Genomic DNA, 18,668 nt, shown 5'->3' on the forward strand with positions numbered 1-18,668 from the left:
ATACAGAAACTCTGCAGGAAGTGCAGAGCAAAGGAACTAGTGTGAATGCCTCAGCCACCAGGGAACCTTCCCACCCGAGTTATCTGCCCGACTGTGTAGGACACGTGACCATTTCATGAACAAGCCGAACGTTGAAAATTCCAGAATCCGGGATTAGTCAGGCTTACTAACTTTATGTCTGATGATGATGATAATAATAATAAAAAAGAAGTAGCTCTATTCTATATTTGGAGGCTACTACTGTGAAATACCATTTCATTTAAAGCAAAGGAAAGAACCAATCTCTGATTAATGGGAAGGGACGACATTTACGTTTCTTCCGGTTGCCCCCCGACCGAGGCCCTAAGCCTGCCACCTGGCTGACACCAAAGCACGGCATGGCAGACACCCTCTAGTCAAGCTAGGCCCGGTCATGATGTTCTGGGATTCAGGGGCGGCTAAGGCAAACAGCAATCATCCTAATGGTTACCTGCAAGTCATTTTGTGGGTTCCAGTCTGAATCAAATATGATGCAGGTATCAGCAGCTGTGAGATTGATCCCCAGGCCTCCCGCTCGGGTGCACAGAAGAAAGACAAAGCGGTCTGAGTCTGGCTTACAGAACCGGTCGATGGCTGCCTGGCGCAGGTTTCCCCGTACTCGCCCATCAATTCGCTCATAGGTGTATCTGAGGGGACCCAAACGAACGAAAGCCCAGGTGTTAATCATGACTTCAATGGAGAACAGCAAATAACGCAGGAAGCTGCTGACTGATGGCCTTAAATCCCTCACTTCTAAATTTGGACCAAATATCAGCAGTCTAGAAGGAGTACCCAGCCTCTACACAGGCAGCAGGGCAGACACCTAAAACCGCATTGTAAAATGCACCCCCCCCAAAAACAAACAAAAATCAAACCAAAACAAAAAACCAGCCACAAACTAAGGAGGGCTAGAAGAACTGTAAACATAAAAAATATCAATCCCCACTGCCCAAGCAACTTCTCAAAGTTACTTCCTACTTTTTACTTGCATTGAATCTAATCATAAGACCAGGAAAAGCAAATAAAACCCTCAACCACCTATTTTCAGTAGTGCTCATGACAAGGAATCGAGTTCAAATCAGTCTGTAGCTGCTGTCTGGCGTGGTGAAAATGGGAAGAAGACTCTCCTGACAGGCAGGCCCTGTACATCTGGGCTGGTCATTTCTGGCTTGACAGCTCCTCAAAGCCTTAGAGGTGCACAGCAAAACCTCCAAGTTTACAGCTGAAACCAAGGTCTTCTGGGAAGTTTACTGCCCAGCAAGTGGGGATAAACCACAGAAAACATTTTGTGTTGTGTCGGGGGTAGGGAGGACTAGAGAATTTAGAAAAGAAAGTGAGGAAGTAAAGCTGAATATCCTCCAGAAGGCATATACCTGCGTGGAAAGTTAAGAAATAATGATGGAAAGCTAGTGGAGAAGAGAGGGGAAAAGGAAAGAGAGTAAGAAATGAAACTGCTATGAGATCATATTACTGTCTATCCAGTTAGAAAACACAGCCGGTATGGTACCTTTATGATGGTGATCGTGTGATTAACAGAGAGTTAAAAGCTGTAGCACCCTAGACAGCTGCTGAGTCTTATTTTTTTCTTATTTACCCCCTGACAACTAAAATTAACAAGGGAATGCATCAATCTGGGCCCAATTTGACCTCTGAGCAAGAACTGGTTGGTAAAGTAGAAGTAACAATGTCGTGAGAAAAGGACCAAGTCGCACAGCCCAGAGTTGGAAATCTGATCTCTAAAACTTCAGATAAATAACTGACAAGAGAATAAGGATAGGCCGTCTAGGGGTAGATGACTCTGCGTGGGAACAACTCCGGAAGAACAAATTTGGCAACATGACCCTGACTTCCTTGAGGAAGAGGAAAATCCACGTGAAGAAACCACCAAAGGAAATCCACGTAAAGAAACCAGACCCACTCAGGCTCATATGGGACACATGAGATAGCAAACAACCAAGTCCAAAAATACGCCTACCTTTTGTGAAGCTACAGTGAACTCACAGAGAACTGAAATACTGTAGCAACCTAGAAAGCTGCTGTCCTGGAATTACAGATGCAGACTTTCCCTTTCTTCTTCTGCTGTAACGTGACCAACTTAAGGGTAACACATGAAACTACAACAGAAAAAAAACGAAAGACTGCTGAAGACAGGATTGCCATGAAGGCAGACTAAGAAGATCTTGTGTCATGAGATAAAAGCCGAGAGTTATATTCTGAATTCTACAAAACTATGAAGTAATTCGATATAATTATCATCATTATTAATAACAGCCACAGCAACAATATTAGCCACAGCTTAAGTGTCCAGCTCTGTGCCAGGCACTGTAATCATCACATTTAACTCTCACAAGAATCCTGTGAGGCAGTTTCGCTACTATCGTCCCCACTTCATACTTGGGGAGACAGCAACACCACCACCTAAGCCCGTACAAGTGAAATAACCTGCTCAGTCACCAGCTGGTAAACAAGCTGAACTCAGATCCGTTTAACTCAAATCCGCACTCTTAATCAGTTTGCTGTGTGGCCTTCATATTGTACCCTGCATTTCAATGCGGCAGGACAGAAAGATTTTCCCAAGAACTTAAAAGAGAAAGTTAAATAAGAGACAACAGTAAACTTAGAAAACCTATACCTCTGGTAGAAGATGAAAAAAAGAAACTACAGGTATCCAAGTGATTTTGATAAGTCAATGCACCAAGGTCTGGTTTGGATGGGTTCTCACAGCAGCTGGCCATGTAAGTGATGTGGTGGAACAGCACGGAATTTGGACTCGGGAGCAGGGCTGATACAATGAAACAATTGCCGCCACCACCCCCACCATCACACATGCCAACGATTAACACCACAGGCACAGAGGACTCAGTGTTCTTTGACAAGACACCCCCAGCCCTCAGAGAGGAGTCAGATGCCCTTGGATCTGAGTGAGGCAGGGAATTAGCATAGCCTTGGGAGGAAGAAAAAAAAAAAAATCAATAGCAATGTTATAGCTCGGCCATCAACCAGGGGGGAAAAATCCATAAATTAAGATAGTGTACTGCCAGCTATGACATAATAATGGTTTTATGAAATGAAATTATTAAAATGAAATTGTGCAGGATGACTGGAACATCAATTCTCATTTCCATCACTTGTTCAGTTTTGAGGGAGTGCTCTCGAAGAACACACAACTAAAACAAAAATCCAATTATTTGAGTTCTTTTAAAATTGTTTCTCACCCCTCTCACTCCTGAGCCAGACCCTTTGGCTAGGCCCTCACCCCTGGACGAGAGTATGGCACGGAAGTGAACGGGAGGAAAACCAAACCGACAGCTGGAGAGGCAACGGGGCTCAAGAACAAAGGGAGTCCTGAGGGCTAGTAAGTCTGAATGAAGAAATTGGACGTTATAAAATTTTCCATACCAAACACCAGTGTAGCAATTAACCCCTCTGTGCCAACTATATTTTGAACAAAAGCCCTAGGAGTTAATGAAGTTCACCAAACTGTAATTCTGAGTCACTGCCAAATATCAACAAGAAGCAGGTGGCACTCTGGAACACCTCTATGTGCTTTGTCTAGGGCAGTGGGAGGGGTGCAGTGGCATGTTCTGACTCAATAGGAAATGTTCTCACCAAGCCTAAAGGAAAATGGATGGCTTTCTCGTCTCTCAGCAATAACCAGCTGGCAAACATAAAGACCGAAAAACTCCCATTCACAATAGCCATAAACACATGAAATACTTAGGATTCAACTCAGTAAGAAGTACCAAGGACTTGGCAATATGACAACAGGGGGCCATGCTGGTTTGGTCACCATCTCCCTAATATCTACAGAGGTTCTAGTCCAAGGTAGGCGCTTTGTAAATACTCACTCAACAGTACATATAAAAGACCTGAATAAATGTTCTTCAGCTTTGCAAAGACATCAATCCTACTTTACTAAATGTATAAAAACCAATCAAAGTCCCAACGAATGGATATATGTATATATAGATAAAACACAGGTGGGCAAGTGTGTGTGTGTGTGTTTATGTGTATGTGTGTGTGTATACACACATGCATACATATACATAAACTTTTCATAGTGAGGGACCAAAGTAGTAAAAAAGAGCTTAAAAAAGAATAATTATGAAGTTCATCTGCAATAATATATGAGCAAAAGGACAGAAATATTGATCAAAAGAATAGAAAGGTTAGAAATACACCCAATATATATAATATCTCAGTATATTTTTATGGATAGTGTTTTAGATGAGTAGGGGAAAAGATGAACTATTTAATAAATAGAAAATTAGACATACTTGGAAATAAACTAAATTAGATACCCATTATATACTATTTATCAAAATTATAGGATTGTGGACCAAAATGTTACAACCCCCCCAAAACCCCAAAACAATCCAATTAAAGATTATGAATTAACATGCACATTTAATTCCTTTATCTTCCTGAATCTCTAGTAAAATGATAGTAAAAGGATTTTTTTTAGTGTGTAATAACGCCCTCCCCCAAATAAAACCACAAACAGAAGTCATAACAAAATTCTGGAGGCTGGAATATCAGCCAAATGGTGTTTAATTTAAAGAAAGCAGAGTCCCGAGTGGGCAACAACCTGATTTAATACTGCAGAATACTGCAGGATCCCCAAAGGGATCAGGTATTGGTGGCACCAGGTACTCCTGAAAACGGGGAAGCAAAGAGTCTAAAAACCAGGGGAACTGGTTGAGTATCAGCCTATAGATTACCCACCCCAGTCTCAGGGAGTTAAAACAAAAGACCTGTACCTCTCTCTACCCTAGGGGGTACCCATCGCAGTTAAAGATAGAAGTAGTAGCCTGAAAAGCGGGAAAAGACAGATACGGAGACCTTCCTACCTCTCTTCAACTTGCTTCCCCACAATCAGCTCCAGGGACAATCAAGTTCCCATCCTTTAGGCTGGAGAGAGGAAGAGAAACACCCACAAGTACTGAGACAGGAGATTCCCCAAGGACATGGCCCATCCAGAAGACTAGAGTTTACACATGAAGAGTGAGGCCCAGAGCCAGCAAGCCTAGGCCACACACGCAGAGCTTCCAATCAGCGGGATGGCGCCCACCACGAGATGGCTCAGGCCAGGCGCCCAAGGGAAGCCTCCCATCTGAAACAGAGGCTCTGCTTCCGGTATGGAGGGTCAAGGTGCTGACACACCAACCCTCGGCAAATAACACCACAAAGCCCAGACGAAATACAGAAAACAAAACAAATGAACAGAAAAATTTCTTGGAGGGCACTAGAGAGTTAAGGAAAACAGGCAGATTTTGGAGAGGAACAGAACCTTGTGATTTTGATCCAAGGAGAGGCCACAGTCATGGCGGCAGAGGTGCAGGGCAGCTGCCCATCTGATTAAAAGCTGCCGTCTTTCTAACCAGAGGCACAAGGGGAAGGGGTCTGCGGCAACCAGGACTGCCAGAGGGTGAGCAGACATCTCCACAAAAAAAAGACAGAAAGAGTGCACCCCAAACTCTGGCTGTAGACTCTACCTAAGTCTCTGGCCGACCTCTGACTCACACATGCTTAGGGCAGACTGGCCGCAGTCTGAGCTGAGACTGGAGCTGCTACCTACCAGAGATACTGACAGAATTTGCGCTTTGAGTCACGGCCCCTATAATGCCTCCCAAAAAACCCCATCGACGTTACCTACACAGCAATGTAACAGAATCCTGAGTCTCCACAACAAAATATTCACAATGTCCAGGGAAAAACCCACAATTACGTAACATGAAGAAACAGGGAAAATGTGACCCATTCTCAAGGGGGAAAAAATCAACAAATGTCAAATCCAAAATGTTTTAATTATCAGACATGAACTTCAAAACAGCTATTATAACTACGCTCAAGGAAGTAAAGGAATGAATGCAGTGAATGAAAACACAGGAAATCACAGCAGAGAAACATCAAACTAAGGAACAAATGAAAATCTCAGAGCTAAAATACAATCTCTATAAAGAGGAGTCAGAGAACTGAAAATAGAGAAATCAAGACAAGAGAAAAGAAAAAGGACTGGGGGAAAAAAAGAGGAAGATGGCCTAAGGACCTGTGGGACAGCATCACAAGGTCAAACATACAGGTAATTGGGGTCCTAAAAAGAAATAGGCTGGAGGAAAAGGAAAAAAGAAATAGAAGAAATAGTGACCCAAATCCTCCCAAATTTGATAATGTTTGTTTACATATTCAAACTCAGTGAACTCTACACAGGATGAATTCCACACATCATGGTCAAACTACTGAGAATCAAAAATCAAAACAGTATCTCACCAGAGTAAATCAACACATTATATATAAAGAAATAGCAACTTAGGACCATAGAATTTCCCATCAAAAACCATGGGGGCCAAAACATAGTAGAGTAACACTTTAAAGTGTTGACAAAAAGAAAAGAGAAAGCCAACTCATAATATAAAAGACAGAGATATGAACAAACAAAAAAGAAAATTTTGACTAGGAGAAAACTGCAAGAAGAAAAAAAACCCCACAAATCTACCATGATTAATTTCAGAAAGACAACAACAACAACAACAACAACAACAACAACACTGCATCTATGAAACACGAGTAACCATTTAAATGCCATAAGAATTGAAAATTTGAGAAGAAAATGGTCTAGGAAATTAAAAATATACAAAGAAAAACTAGGGTTAAAATTTGGGAGAATAAAAAAATCCCATCAGAAGACATAGCAAAATATAATGAGATGGAAAATAAAGAGAAAAGAGAAAATTGGGTTATCAATTCAGAAGTTCCACAAAGATAAAGCAAAACAAAAAATAATTAAAGATAAAATTCAAGAAAATTCCCCAGAGCTGAAGAAAATAGATTTCAGATGGGAAAAAACTACACAGTATCCAATTAGATCAATGCCATAAAAAACAAACAAACAAACAAACAAACAAACCCAGTTCACTTTAAACTTCACAGCACTGGGACAAAGAAGATGTATCAAAGCTTCTAAACAGGAAAAAGAAAGTCACATGTACGACTGGGAATCAGAAAAGCTTTGAACTTCTAGACAGCAAACCTGGAGACTCGACAACAATGGGCTAATCCTTCAAAATTCTGTGGGAAAATGATTTCTAACTTAGACTCTCAAACCCAGCCCATTAGTCAAGAAGGAGAGTAGGCTACAAATATCTCAAAGTCTCAAAATTCACTTATCATTCACCCCTTCTCGGAAGCTCCTAGAAGAGGTGCATGGGATCCACCAGAAAGGAGACTTGATTCAAGTGGAAAGAAAAGAAACTGGTCAGCAGTGTGATGAAGGGAGGGACATCACAGGTGACAACGGTGTGCTAGGCAGGAAGGGCAATGGGACAGAGAGGAGCACGGTAGAGGGTCCCAGCAGAGACGGCCTTGGGAGATGGAAATGATGCGCTTGAATGCAACAAGGGGAGACTTAGACAACCAGGGAAAACTCCGGACCTGAAGTATAACCACTATACAGAAAAATAAGCAACTAAATAAAAAGATAATTTTTAGTTTCAGGGAAAATAAAAGTCCTGCAATAAAGAAATAATGGGATACTACATGACTAAGCTGAAATTTAGCATTTACACAGGCCCTACTAAACACTACACATTAATCTAATCCTAAGTACTATGTGGCACAGTGGGAAGATGGAGGACCGGAGGTGGCACACGGGTGTTTACGAGGGGCACTGAAAGATAAATACTCATCTTCCACAGTGAAAATCGACACCTAAAACTGAAAAAAATAAATAAATAAATCGTAACTACCAACATTATTTAGATATAGCTGTAAGTACCAAACGAAATAGATACAGAGTTGAAACTGTTTCTGGGAGTGGGAAAACTCAGGGGCCGAGGGGAGGTAAATTAGGAAATGCAAGCTTTCATAAGTCTAATAGAATAATTTGGCTGCTTAAGTTATGCGCATGCATAACTTTAATGAAAATAAAAACCTGAAAAGTAATGATGATAATTAAGCCCAGAAGAACTATGTTATATGCTATTGGGGTGAAGAAACCATAAAAAAAACCCAACTTCACAATATTTATATGATTGCAATGTTTAGATGAGAGAAGCCTTTTTAAGCATATTAATTTAAGCACTTAAATTTATTTAAATGCTGTTTTACGACTGAGATATTTGACTACTATAAAATTTAGAACTTCTAAAAATAAAATAAACATACAAAAACCCACAACCATAAGCAAAAAGTCAAAAATAATACTGGGGAAGTATATGCACCATATTCTTAAGTAATGAAACAGTTCTTATAAATAAACAAAAAAGACAAAGAGTGACAGAAAGTGGAGAAAGAACATAGATACACAATTCACAAAAAAGGAAATATGAATAGATAATATATATGAAAAAATATTCACTCTCAATAATCTGAAATATAAACTAAAATAAGGGACCATAATTTAAATATCTTTCTACAGGGATTTTTAAAACACATACCAAATGCTTTTAAAAATGTACATTAAAATTTATCCTAAGGAAATAACTGGAAATATTCACAATGGATATAACAAGATATTTAGAGTTCCTTGAAATGCTGAAAAATTGAAAACAAATTTTAAGACGCAATGTCATGGAGTTCACCAAAACTGTGTTGTAGGAAAATAATTATAAAGAAAAATGTCATAATATATTAAATAAAAATGTGAGTTACAAAGTGGAATGTAGAATATTTAAACAAATGAACAAAACTAAATATATGTATGAACAAAGAAAAAAAGACTAAAAAGATAAACACCCAAGTCTACAGCTGGTGGTGTTGTATGTGCCCATATTTTCAAAAGAAACTGTTAACACTTAAGTAATTTGAAAACAAAATAAGCAATAAATAATAAATAAAAATATCATAAAGGGAGCTAAATAAAGACACCTGTACTTAGTCAAAGTGTGTTAATTATACTGTTAGTCATTTGGGGGGCTTCTTTAGAAAAAACAAACTGCCAATTAGGAGCTGTGTATAGTCTGAAGAGAAAGATGATGTATTTATGAGAAGCAACTGTTCCAGCCCTGGCTGGTGTAGCTCCATGGACTGGGCACCAGCTTGTGAACCAAATGGTGGCGGTTGAACTCGCAGTCAGGGCACATGCCTGGGGTGCAGGCCAGGTCCCCAGCAAGGGGCGCGCGAGAGGCAACCATACATGATGTTTTTCTCCCTCTCTTTCTCCTTCCCTTCCCCCCTCTCTAAAAATAAATAAATAAAATCTTTTTTTGAAAAAAGGCAAGTGTTCTGACAGTGGGTTCCTAATCCAAAGTGAATTATAAAATATAAAGCTACTAGTTTTGATTTATTCATTACAACCTCCTCAAAGGAAAAATAATTGTCTTAATTCTTTACCTAAAAAACCTATGGCTCAGAGAAAATTTTTTATTGTGTAATCTGATTTCAGAGAATTATTTATGTAACATTAAATGTCAGCATATCCCATAACTAAATTTGTTATTTAATACTTTCTATAGATTTACATGTTATAAGAGCAAACAGAATCTTCAAGGACTAAAATATTTAAGACAAATAAGATGGCTGTAACTTTATGAAAATAAAAATTTCCTTTAAACTTAGCAATAACTAGGCTAAAAGTTTCTACGATCTTGAAAAGTCTTTTATCATTAAGAGTTTTTAAAAATCCATTTATCATCTTCAGATCACTGCTGTATCCCAAGGGCTGGAAACGTAAGGTAGAGCACATAATGTATAATAAATGCAATACCCACACAGAACCCAAGTAACACTGTAGGCTTTTCACCTTCGTGAGTAATGGATTTAAGTTCAAGAAATTACGGAGTGTGAACAAGAAAATAAATAGCTGGTGTATCATAATACCTTGGAGGGTTTGCTGGAAAAGGACATAAAGTAATCCCAAATGATTTTTCTGTGAGTTGTCAGACCATGCTCTTTTAGTAACCTGATACATAGAGAAGCTTTCCAAGAAGTATTTGTCTCATCATCATTAAGCAAAACAAAAAAAGTAAACACATTATTTTCTTAACCTTGTCTAATGATGTTTGAATTGTTTCTTCCAACTAGGGAGAATATAAATAAGCATGTAGAATATTTATTTTAAGCAAAGCAAGGGCTCTACATTACAGGCTATGAGATTCATGCTAGAGAGTTAAACTTGGATATACTCAGTCATATATTTAATTCTGAATTTTAGTGAATCTTTAAGAAAAGATTCCTTTTCTCCCTTTTTAAGTACTTTGTTGTTGTGAAAGCATGATCTCTGAATGAGTCACGAAGGCACCAAGGAAAAGGAGGTGCCCGCAGCACCGGGTACACAGCTTTGGCATGCATGTCTCACCTTCTCTGGATGAGGTAATCTTCTAGGATATCAAGACAGCGCACCATCTGGGAGAAGATGAGTACTTTGTGGCCACCTGCAATCAGCTTAGGGAGCAGTTTATCAATCAGCACCAGCTTCCCTGCTGCCTGAATCATGGCCTGCAGCTGAAAGTCAGGGGCATCGGAGCTGTGGGTTTTCCGGAAATCTTCCAAAATTTTCTCCTCTGCCCCTGGGGGGAAAAAAGAACAAAACTATTCCTTGAACAAACTCTAAGGCTGAAAGCTGCTCTCTGCATTACAGAGAAATGAAGCGAATTCTTCGGTCCCAGACCCGCAGCGCCCCCAGCGAGGCAGCGCTGTGTGTGCGTCCCCAGTCCGTGCCCGCAGCCGACGGCTCTGCAGCGGCAACGGGCACTCTGCTCTCCTGGGAAGTCTCCCCAGGTAGAGAGCATCTGAGATACAGGGCTGACTCGTGCAAGTAAACAAACCTTCACAGAAAGTTAACAAAAAGACATATCTTTTAATGTCATAAAACTTAGCTACAAGCAAATAAAAGGCACGTATTGATTAAAATGTTACCAAAACATTTTATTGTAGGACAAAAAAGGTTTCAATATGTTATTAGCACAGGCAACTGCTCATTTATTTAGAGTTTTAATGTCATTGTGCCGTGACCATTTATCAATGAGGTGATGCACGTCCCTGTTCTGAAGTGGAACAGTGAGTCCCTGTTCTCATGGTTTGCGGGCTAAACCATGAGTGGGTCAGTGGTCAGCAGACTGATGGTAACATCCCTATCTTCTGACAGGCAGATGGGATAAAAACTCGGGGCTGTGCACATACATAGTAAGACTGCTTAGGAAGATCCATCCATCTCTTTGAACCTCAGTTTAACACCCTGTAAAAAGGTGAGAACACATACATCCTAGCATTTCATGGAAACTCGATACCTAAGACCTCTGGTTATCATGAGCGTGTGGCAGAGCCCCACCATAGGCCTGAGGGGCTCCCAGCTTCCCCTGCTCACCGTTGATCAGGTAGGGATGGTTGCAGCACTTTCTCAGCTCCATCATGGTGTTGATGAGATTGGGCATGTTGTGCTGATTTGCCCCCTTGGTCAGGAAGGAAAAGTTCTTCTCCAGGATGGCACGGTAGTACTTTTTCTGGATATTGGTGAGCTCTACTTCAATAATCGTCTCTTGTTTGGGGGCAAGGTTCTTTTCCACGTCATCTTTCAGCCGCCGAAGCATCATTGGTTTTAGGATAGACTGCAGTTTCTTCACCTGTCCAGGGAAATCCCGTTTTAATGATTACCGGGGTATTCCAACCTTCACTGCGATCTCTGGGGCACAGTACTGTGGTAACAGACTAAATAAAAGACCGTGACTGATCCCTGAACATGAGGCTGAAAGGAAAAAGGGATCTGGTTTCATTCACTTTTATTTACTCAGAAACTATGTGGCAACCTTATAAAGGAAAAATACAAAAGACAGTCCCTATTCTCTAGCACAGAGAAAACAAACCTCTCTCTCTCCCCAACATTCACAAATATGCAACAATTAACTGAGGAATATTTAAGCCATGTTAAGAGGCACAAGTGACATAAAGGGACGATTTAGATGCTACAAGAACAAAGTAAGAAGTAGAGGCCATCTGGGATGGGTGAAATGGATGAAGGTGGTCAAGAGCACAAATTTCCAGTTATAAACTAAGTGAGTCCTGAGCATGCCCAGCACGGTGACCGCAGTTAATAACACTGTACTGTGTATTTGAAAGTTGCCGAGAATAGATCTTAAAAGTTCTCATCACTAGGAAGGAATTTTGTAACTATGTGTGGTGATGGATGTTAACTAGACTTACTGTGGTGATCATTTCATAATATATACACACACTGAATCATTAAGATATACCTCTGAAACTACTAGGTCAATTATATCTCAAGGTGAAAAAGGTAGAGGTAATCTGGAAACAGTTCATTGTGCATCTTGTAAATAACGACAGCAGACACGTTTGGGGAGCAGTACACAGAAAGCTAGTGCTGTAGGAGGACTGTGACGTTCCATCATGCAGCTGTCACACCAGGGGCACTTGGAGCCTGACAGTATTCTTTGCTCTGACTTCTCTGTTCTCCCAACAGCCCAGGCCTGGACAGCAGCTCTCCACTCACGGGTCTGCGCTGGCCAGGACACTTGCTCCCTTTCCCAAGAAGACAATGACAGAGAAGGGATTCAGGGATTCACAGTCACAGCACCCAAGTTAACCCTGAGCTAAAACATTATAGCAGTAAGACTAATCCTGACGGGACAATAAAGTAAGGGCAAATGGAAGTGCAAAAGTTCAAGTTTCAAGTCATAAAGGTTTGCTCAAAAATTTTAAAAGGGGCAGATTCTGCACAATTAAGTTGTGAACTGTGCCAATGCTTCTGAAGACAGAGTGGTTTAGAAGAGTTACTTACTGGAGCAGATTTTAAACAATGATAAATGTGCTTTAATGTGGAAGCAGATGCTTTCTAGAACTTTTATTTACTGTGACTTAAAATATAGACATTTATGTCATTTTTGTGGTTTTTCTTCTAACTAACCCCAATCTTAAATCTAGCCCATTTATGAGACTTTCATTTTGCCAACCAAGGTACTTAGGAATCTCATCCCCCAAATGGATACGGAATTACTGTGTAAGAACCCAGAGAGGAAAGACACAGCAAGATCATTGTTAAGGACAGGCACAAATGCCAGTCTGCCACATGCTGGGTCCGACGTCTGCCCTTCACTCGGTTCATACCTGGGATCATTTAGGGTATACTATGTGCCAGACACTGTGCTGGTCAATACAACAAACACAACTTTGGAGAAGATGTGGCCTTTTCCTCAAGGAGGTCATAGTCTAGGAAGAAGAAAAAATGCATACCACAAAATAAGTGCAATGGGAGGAAAGGATGCGCTTCTAATGGTCCAAAAAATGGAGAGGGTTGGTGCTGGCTTTTGAAAGATCAATAGATACTGCACATGTTCAGATGTGGAATTCAGTTTGATTAGTCATTGCTCTCAAAGTCTGACTTGCCACAGAAGCAGAAACAAACAGATTGGAACCACAGAGTGTACCCTTGACATCTGTTAGTGAAATTCCCAAGCCTTCGCAGTCCCCAGATTCTCTGCCCCAACCCACTCTCACACCACTGCGAGATTAGTTAGCAGAACTAATTATATCGCTCCTGCAGTCAAAGCCTTGCACTGCTTCCCTACTACCTACTGAATTCTCCATCCTGTCTTTCCAGATCTTCCCACGCCAGAACCCTAAACTGCTCTGCCCTCATACTCCAATCTTCCATCCTGTTTCCAGCTGACTCAGATGATTCACTACTCCCAAAGAAATTCCACTTAGTAAATAATAAATTTCAGTTTTTCCTATGTAAAGTAGTTTCCTATCTCTCTTCTCTCCTACTGGAAACTTAGCTACTCTTCCAAGTTTACTTTCAAATTGTAATCTCTTCATGGAGTCTTTCCTGTTTCTCAGACAGAAGTGACCTACCTCTCCCACAAAGTCCCCAATTCTATTGTTTGTTCCTCTTGGGGCATTTAAACTTGTCTGGCTTATTTCTGTAATCCCTAGTAGAGATTTCTACCCACAGTAGATAGCTATTTGTTCATGTCAGTTGTTCTGACTCAGCTTTGAGTCCAATAAGCCAGGCTCAGGACCAGATCTTTGAAAATTGTGGAAATTTAGTTGATATGGACAAAGTTGGACTTACCAACTACTCTAGTATATGACTGCCTTCTTTTCCTCACTGCTTATGAGTATTCTGTTGTACTAAAACATAAGCCTGGGAGTTATGTTGCCAATTATGGAGGAGGAAGGATGACAAATGGGGGAAGCAGAAGAAAGCACCACAGTCCTAAAATCAGAGCTATGAGCAAAATCATCAAACTAACATATGAGATCACTGATGGCTAGAGACCTGATATGTTAACAAAAGATATTTGAGATGCTGGTTCATATCTTCTCTGGAGTAATACAAATTGCTAATAATCGGCTCACCCTCCTCAACATAAACGCACAAATACATCAACTAAAGGAAATCAGAACTTGCTAACTCCTGGACCCACAGTGGCTTGTTCTTTCCACGTGGTGACGGTAATCATCACAATGAACCCGCAATCCTTCAGGCCCCGGTTTACCTGTTCCTCTGTTTTCAGATCTCCAAACTCCTCCAAGAAAGCAGTCTCTGAAGGAAACTGTGATGGCTCCAGAAAATTGAGCAAACTGAAGAGCTCCTCCACCGAGTTCTGCAAGGGCGTCCCAGTGAGCAGCACTTTGTGTTCCTGCACAAAGGAACACCACATGATGAGCAGCGGGGGGCTCCCCACACAGTATGTGTTGGTAGGAAAATGCAGCCAGGGCATTCTATGCTCAGTGTGAGCAATTCTGTTTTGCTTTAATGAAAAGATGGAGTGTCAACATTTCATGGGAGTATAGTCAAAAGAGAGATCAACTTTCCTTTCACATTACTAATCCAGCAGCATTTTATGATAATTAAACAACCATTCATTCATTCATTCATTCAATAGTATTGAGTGCCTTTCCACCACATACTGGCCGCTGTGCCAAACAATGATGTTAAAAGGCCATCATCTCTGGTACCAGATCATTCAGGGACGTAGAAACAAACCAGAACATCTTACATTTCCAGGTCACAGATGACATGGTATTTAAGACTCCCCTAGGTCCCTTTGGAATCAATCTGTGGCGACCAGTTCATAACTGAAAAACATCTGGTTCCTACACTATCAGCTATGGAGGGCAAAAAGACAACCTAGAGTAAACAGACTATGTACAAGTAAGCTACCTGCAGAGTGGCTAAAGCAGGCTTCCTCCACAGTGAAGAGAAGCAACCTCTGTTCATATAAAGAGCTTGCAATTCTCACCAGGGCCATAAGCTTGAGACCTTCCAGAAGTTTGCAGTTCCTGTTCTTCAGTCTATGGGCTTCATCAATGATCACACAGCTCCAGTGAATCTTCTTCAGCTCCGGGCAGTCTGCCAGGATCATCTCAAATGTTGTGATGACGACATGGAACTTGAAGACTCCTGAAAGGGGGTTTCCCTGAGGATGATACAACAGCAGGCAAAGCTTTACACCACGGCTCTAGAATTCAGCTAATGGGCATCAGCTGGACCAGAGGAGACAGCACTATAAATGCTAGGACCTAGGTGAGAAGCCAATAAGCATTGCTCTTTCTCATTTGAGAAAAGAGACCATAAGAATGAACCAGCTATTTAGACGAGAGACAGATCTCATTACATCGATGAAACAGAAGCAAGAGAGCACGTGCCCTCACAAAGGTGAGACAGATGAGCAGTGCAGAAGGCACAGCAAGGGAGGTTTTCATTTATTAATTGCCAAGATAAGGAAAGCAGATGGGTGTTGATTCACACATTCCCCGTCATGAGTCTGTCTAAACCATGCACAGCTTGAAAGCCCAAGGAACCTTCTTTGCTACTTTTCAGATATAATTAGTTTCAACTTTTAAACTTGGGGTCCAGTACATGTTCAAAGTAATGATCTTGATTTGCCTGGGACCAGTGCTACCGGGCAGGGCACACGTTTGTCTTTCAGCCCGTCTCGGTGTTGCCATCACCGTTAAAGAGCAGAGCCGCATCACGTTAGACAGAGCACACTGCCAGTTCCTTCCAGGCATCTCCTGTCACAGAAGCTCCTGGCTGGCTTTCCTCTGATTAGATTCATTTAATTTTCACCTCGATTAATTATAAAACCAAATGCCCAAGACAAGCATGCAGGCAATACTCAACAAAGTTCTTATACTTAATAAAAGCTTTTTAAAAATTCTATTGTGCTTTTAACAACGGGAATCCTGTTTTCTCTTTATCCTTCCCTGTCAGATGTTACCCTCTCTCCAAATTCCCTGGCTGGATGCCCATTCTCCATACCTGACTTTTCTGCTCACTTTCTTCACTGAGCATATAACAATACAGACAAAATTTTTGTTATGTAAAAGCAACTTCATAAGCCAACCAAGAAGCCAAGTTTTCAGAGTCCTTAAAAAGAACCTCTGGAATATCTCCGAGAGTGGCAAGCATGTCCTATAAATTTGTGTTTTCTCATAGATTATACTACCAGGGAAGAACAAGAAGTCTGCCTCAGTAAAGACAGGGGTCAGTCAACAGCAACCTGAGGTACAGAGTGTCACAACTCCAGAAGACGTCGGGGTGTCGCTGGGCCTTTGTGCTTGCTTCGTGTCAGGCTCACCTGCGCGTCTCTGTACACCATTTCATACTGCTGGATCATCTGCCTGCTGATCTGGCTGCCGTGGTACACGATGGCGTTCATCTCTGTCCACGTCCGGAACTCCCGCTCCCAGTTAGTGATAGTGGAGAGAGGGGCGATGATGAGAAAAGGGCCGTGAACTCCTCTAAGGAATATTTCTGAAAGGAATGTGATGGACTGGATGGTCTTCCCTAGGCCCATCTCATCAGCCAAAATACAGTTTTTTCTGCAGAGTAAGAAGTAAATACAGGTGATTCATCATCAATGTAGAAAAGAGGCAGGGGTTGATTACAACTAAAAAGATACTTGGGAAGCACACCCTGACATGGAAGGTAGTCAGTAAAGGCATAATCAGTATTTTCCAGACATACAACTGAGGCAAATTTTTATTATTACCGTTCATGCCCTATTCTTCCAAAATGGGACTATGACAAAAGTTGTGAGAAAATACACTAAATGGGTCCATTTAAATATAATCTAAAAATACTAAACATTAAAATAATAGAGAACAAAAATATGCCTTAAACCAAAGCCAGTTTCTGTACCTAACAAACTTCATGGAAACCAAAGCAAAATAAAAAGATAAGTTACAGGATTCTCATTGTTTATCCTTTGTGTTATCAAAGGTCAAACTTAACCCACATAATAAATTCCCAATCAGAGTAAAAATATTGGTCTCTTCCAGTGATGCAGGGTCACAGACTGTCCAGAGCTGGGACATTTGAAAGGGTGTGGCCCCCACCCGGTCTCCCCCTCCACTGCACAGATGGCACCCTAAGACCTGGAAAGCCACGCTGAGTGCTGTGCTCCGAGTGGCACTGTGACAGAGTGGCAGAAACTACACTAGAACACACATCTCCAGAGTCCCCTCTTGGTGTGCCTTCCATTACAACATGCTGTCTTTAAAATCAGTACTAGGGACATTCTAGAATGTTAAGAAAATTTCAACCCATCTTTCTCGACTTTCATCTGTTTTATCAAATTCTGATAGGAACTAGAGCATAAAGAAAGAGTACAATCTGAGAATTACGGGGCAAGTCCAGAACATCTGTGACTCACACGCGAGCAGCGGAGTTGAGGCTAGAATCCAGACCTATTACCCTTTAAAGCCGGTTTTGCTAAAGACTTGGAGATAGAAAACACATTTAAAACACACTTTTGAGCATAACCTTAGGTAGAGCCTAACCTTTTGGATGCACCGACAAAGAAAAACAAAGAGCACAAAGTCGATGCTGTATAAAGACAGTTTCTTTTCGCCAGAGAAACACCCGGCATAAAAATAAAGTCCTGGTATGACCGATGCGCGAGACTCCGGCCGAAACCCCTGGCCGCGCTGCACTCTCCCCTGCTCTGCCGCTGCTACTCTGCGCTGGCCAAGGCTGCTGCCCACCTCCAGGTACAAGCGTTTGGTAAGAAATTCATCCGTGAAGAGAGGAATGGTTCTGGATCCTCACCTGTTATACCAGTTAAAAAGAAGCCAGTTCATTCCCTCCAGCTGGTACTCCCGGAGCTGATTACTGTTCTTATACTCGCGAGACTTCTCAAGTTTCTGCCAGGAGTCCGAAGCAGGCCGCTCCTAGTGGGAAAAAGCAGAGAGCACAATACGTAGAGAGTGACCTTCCATAAGTACAACAAGATTGGGGAAGGTGGTAAATCCCAAGACACTGCCCTAAAGCTGGCTTCAAACTGCAGTGACTCTTTTCTGACGAACGTGCAGCCCTCCGTTTTCTAGGCTTCACCGGATTAAACTAAGAACACCTCTCTAAAATTTGTAAGTAATTAATGAAGAAGAGAAACAGACCCTCCTAGACCTTGCATTATATTGTTTTACTGAAACTCTTAGCTGTCACTCCCACCTACATTTTAATTTCCCCTCAATCTAACATTAGTCAAGTTTCTGGTTTCTATAGACAGAATTTCTATTTATTTCTTTGTGCCTGTGGTGTCAGCTCAGGAAAGTGCAGTGGGTCAAATATTTTGATTAGTTTCTAGAGTCAGGAAATCAGACGAAAAGTCTATATAATCAAAATTGCAAATTCCTTAAATTCTCTGTAAATACAGTAACAGTCTTACTACTTTATCTTTCTGTATGAA

At 41.2% G+C, this 18,668-nt stretch overlaps 1 protein-coding gene across 1 annotated transcript in view; it reads right to left on the reverse strand.

Moving 5' to 3' along the window:
• CHD6 (chromodomain helicase DNA binding protein 6) overlaps positions 1-18,668 on the reverse strand; it is a 169,322-nt gene that overhangs the window by 64,139 nt on the left and 86,515 nt on the right. Inside the window, exons 11-17 of the mRNA XM_028525117.2 lie at positions 18,029-18,150; positions 16,557-16,800; positions 15,216-15,392; positions 14,469-14,612; positions 11,321-11,576; positions 10,313-10,523; positions 470-665 (exon numbers count right to left, since the gene is read on the reverse strand). Coding sequence (XP_028380918.1) covers positions 470-665; positions 10,313-10,523; positions 11,321-11,576; positions 14,469-14,612; positions 15,216-15,392; positions 16,557-16,800; positions 18,029-18,150 — 1,350 coding nt within the window. The remainder of the gene's footprint in view (positions 1-469; positions 666-10,312; positions 10,524-11,320; positions 11,577-14,468; positions 14,613-15,215; positions 15,393-16,556; positions 16,801-18,028; positions 18,151-18,668) is intronic.

This window comes from Phyllostomus discolor, chromosome 9 (assembly GCF_004126475.2).
Source record: "Phyllostomus discolor isolate MPI-MPIP mPhyDis1 chromosome 9, mPhyDis1.pri.v3, whole genome shotgun sequence".
NCBI classification, from domain to species: domain Eukaryota; kingdom Metazoa; phylum Chordata; class Mammalia; order Chiroptera; family Phyllostomidae; genus Phyllostomus; species Phyllostomus discolor.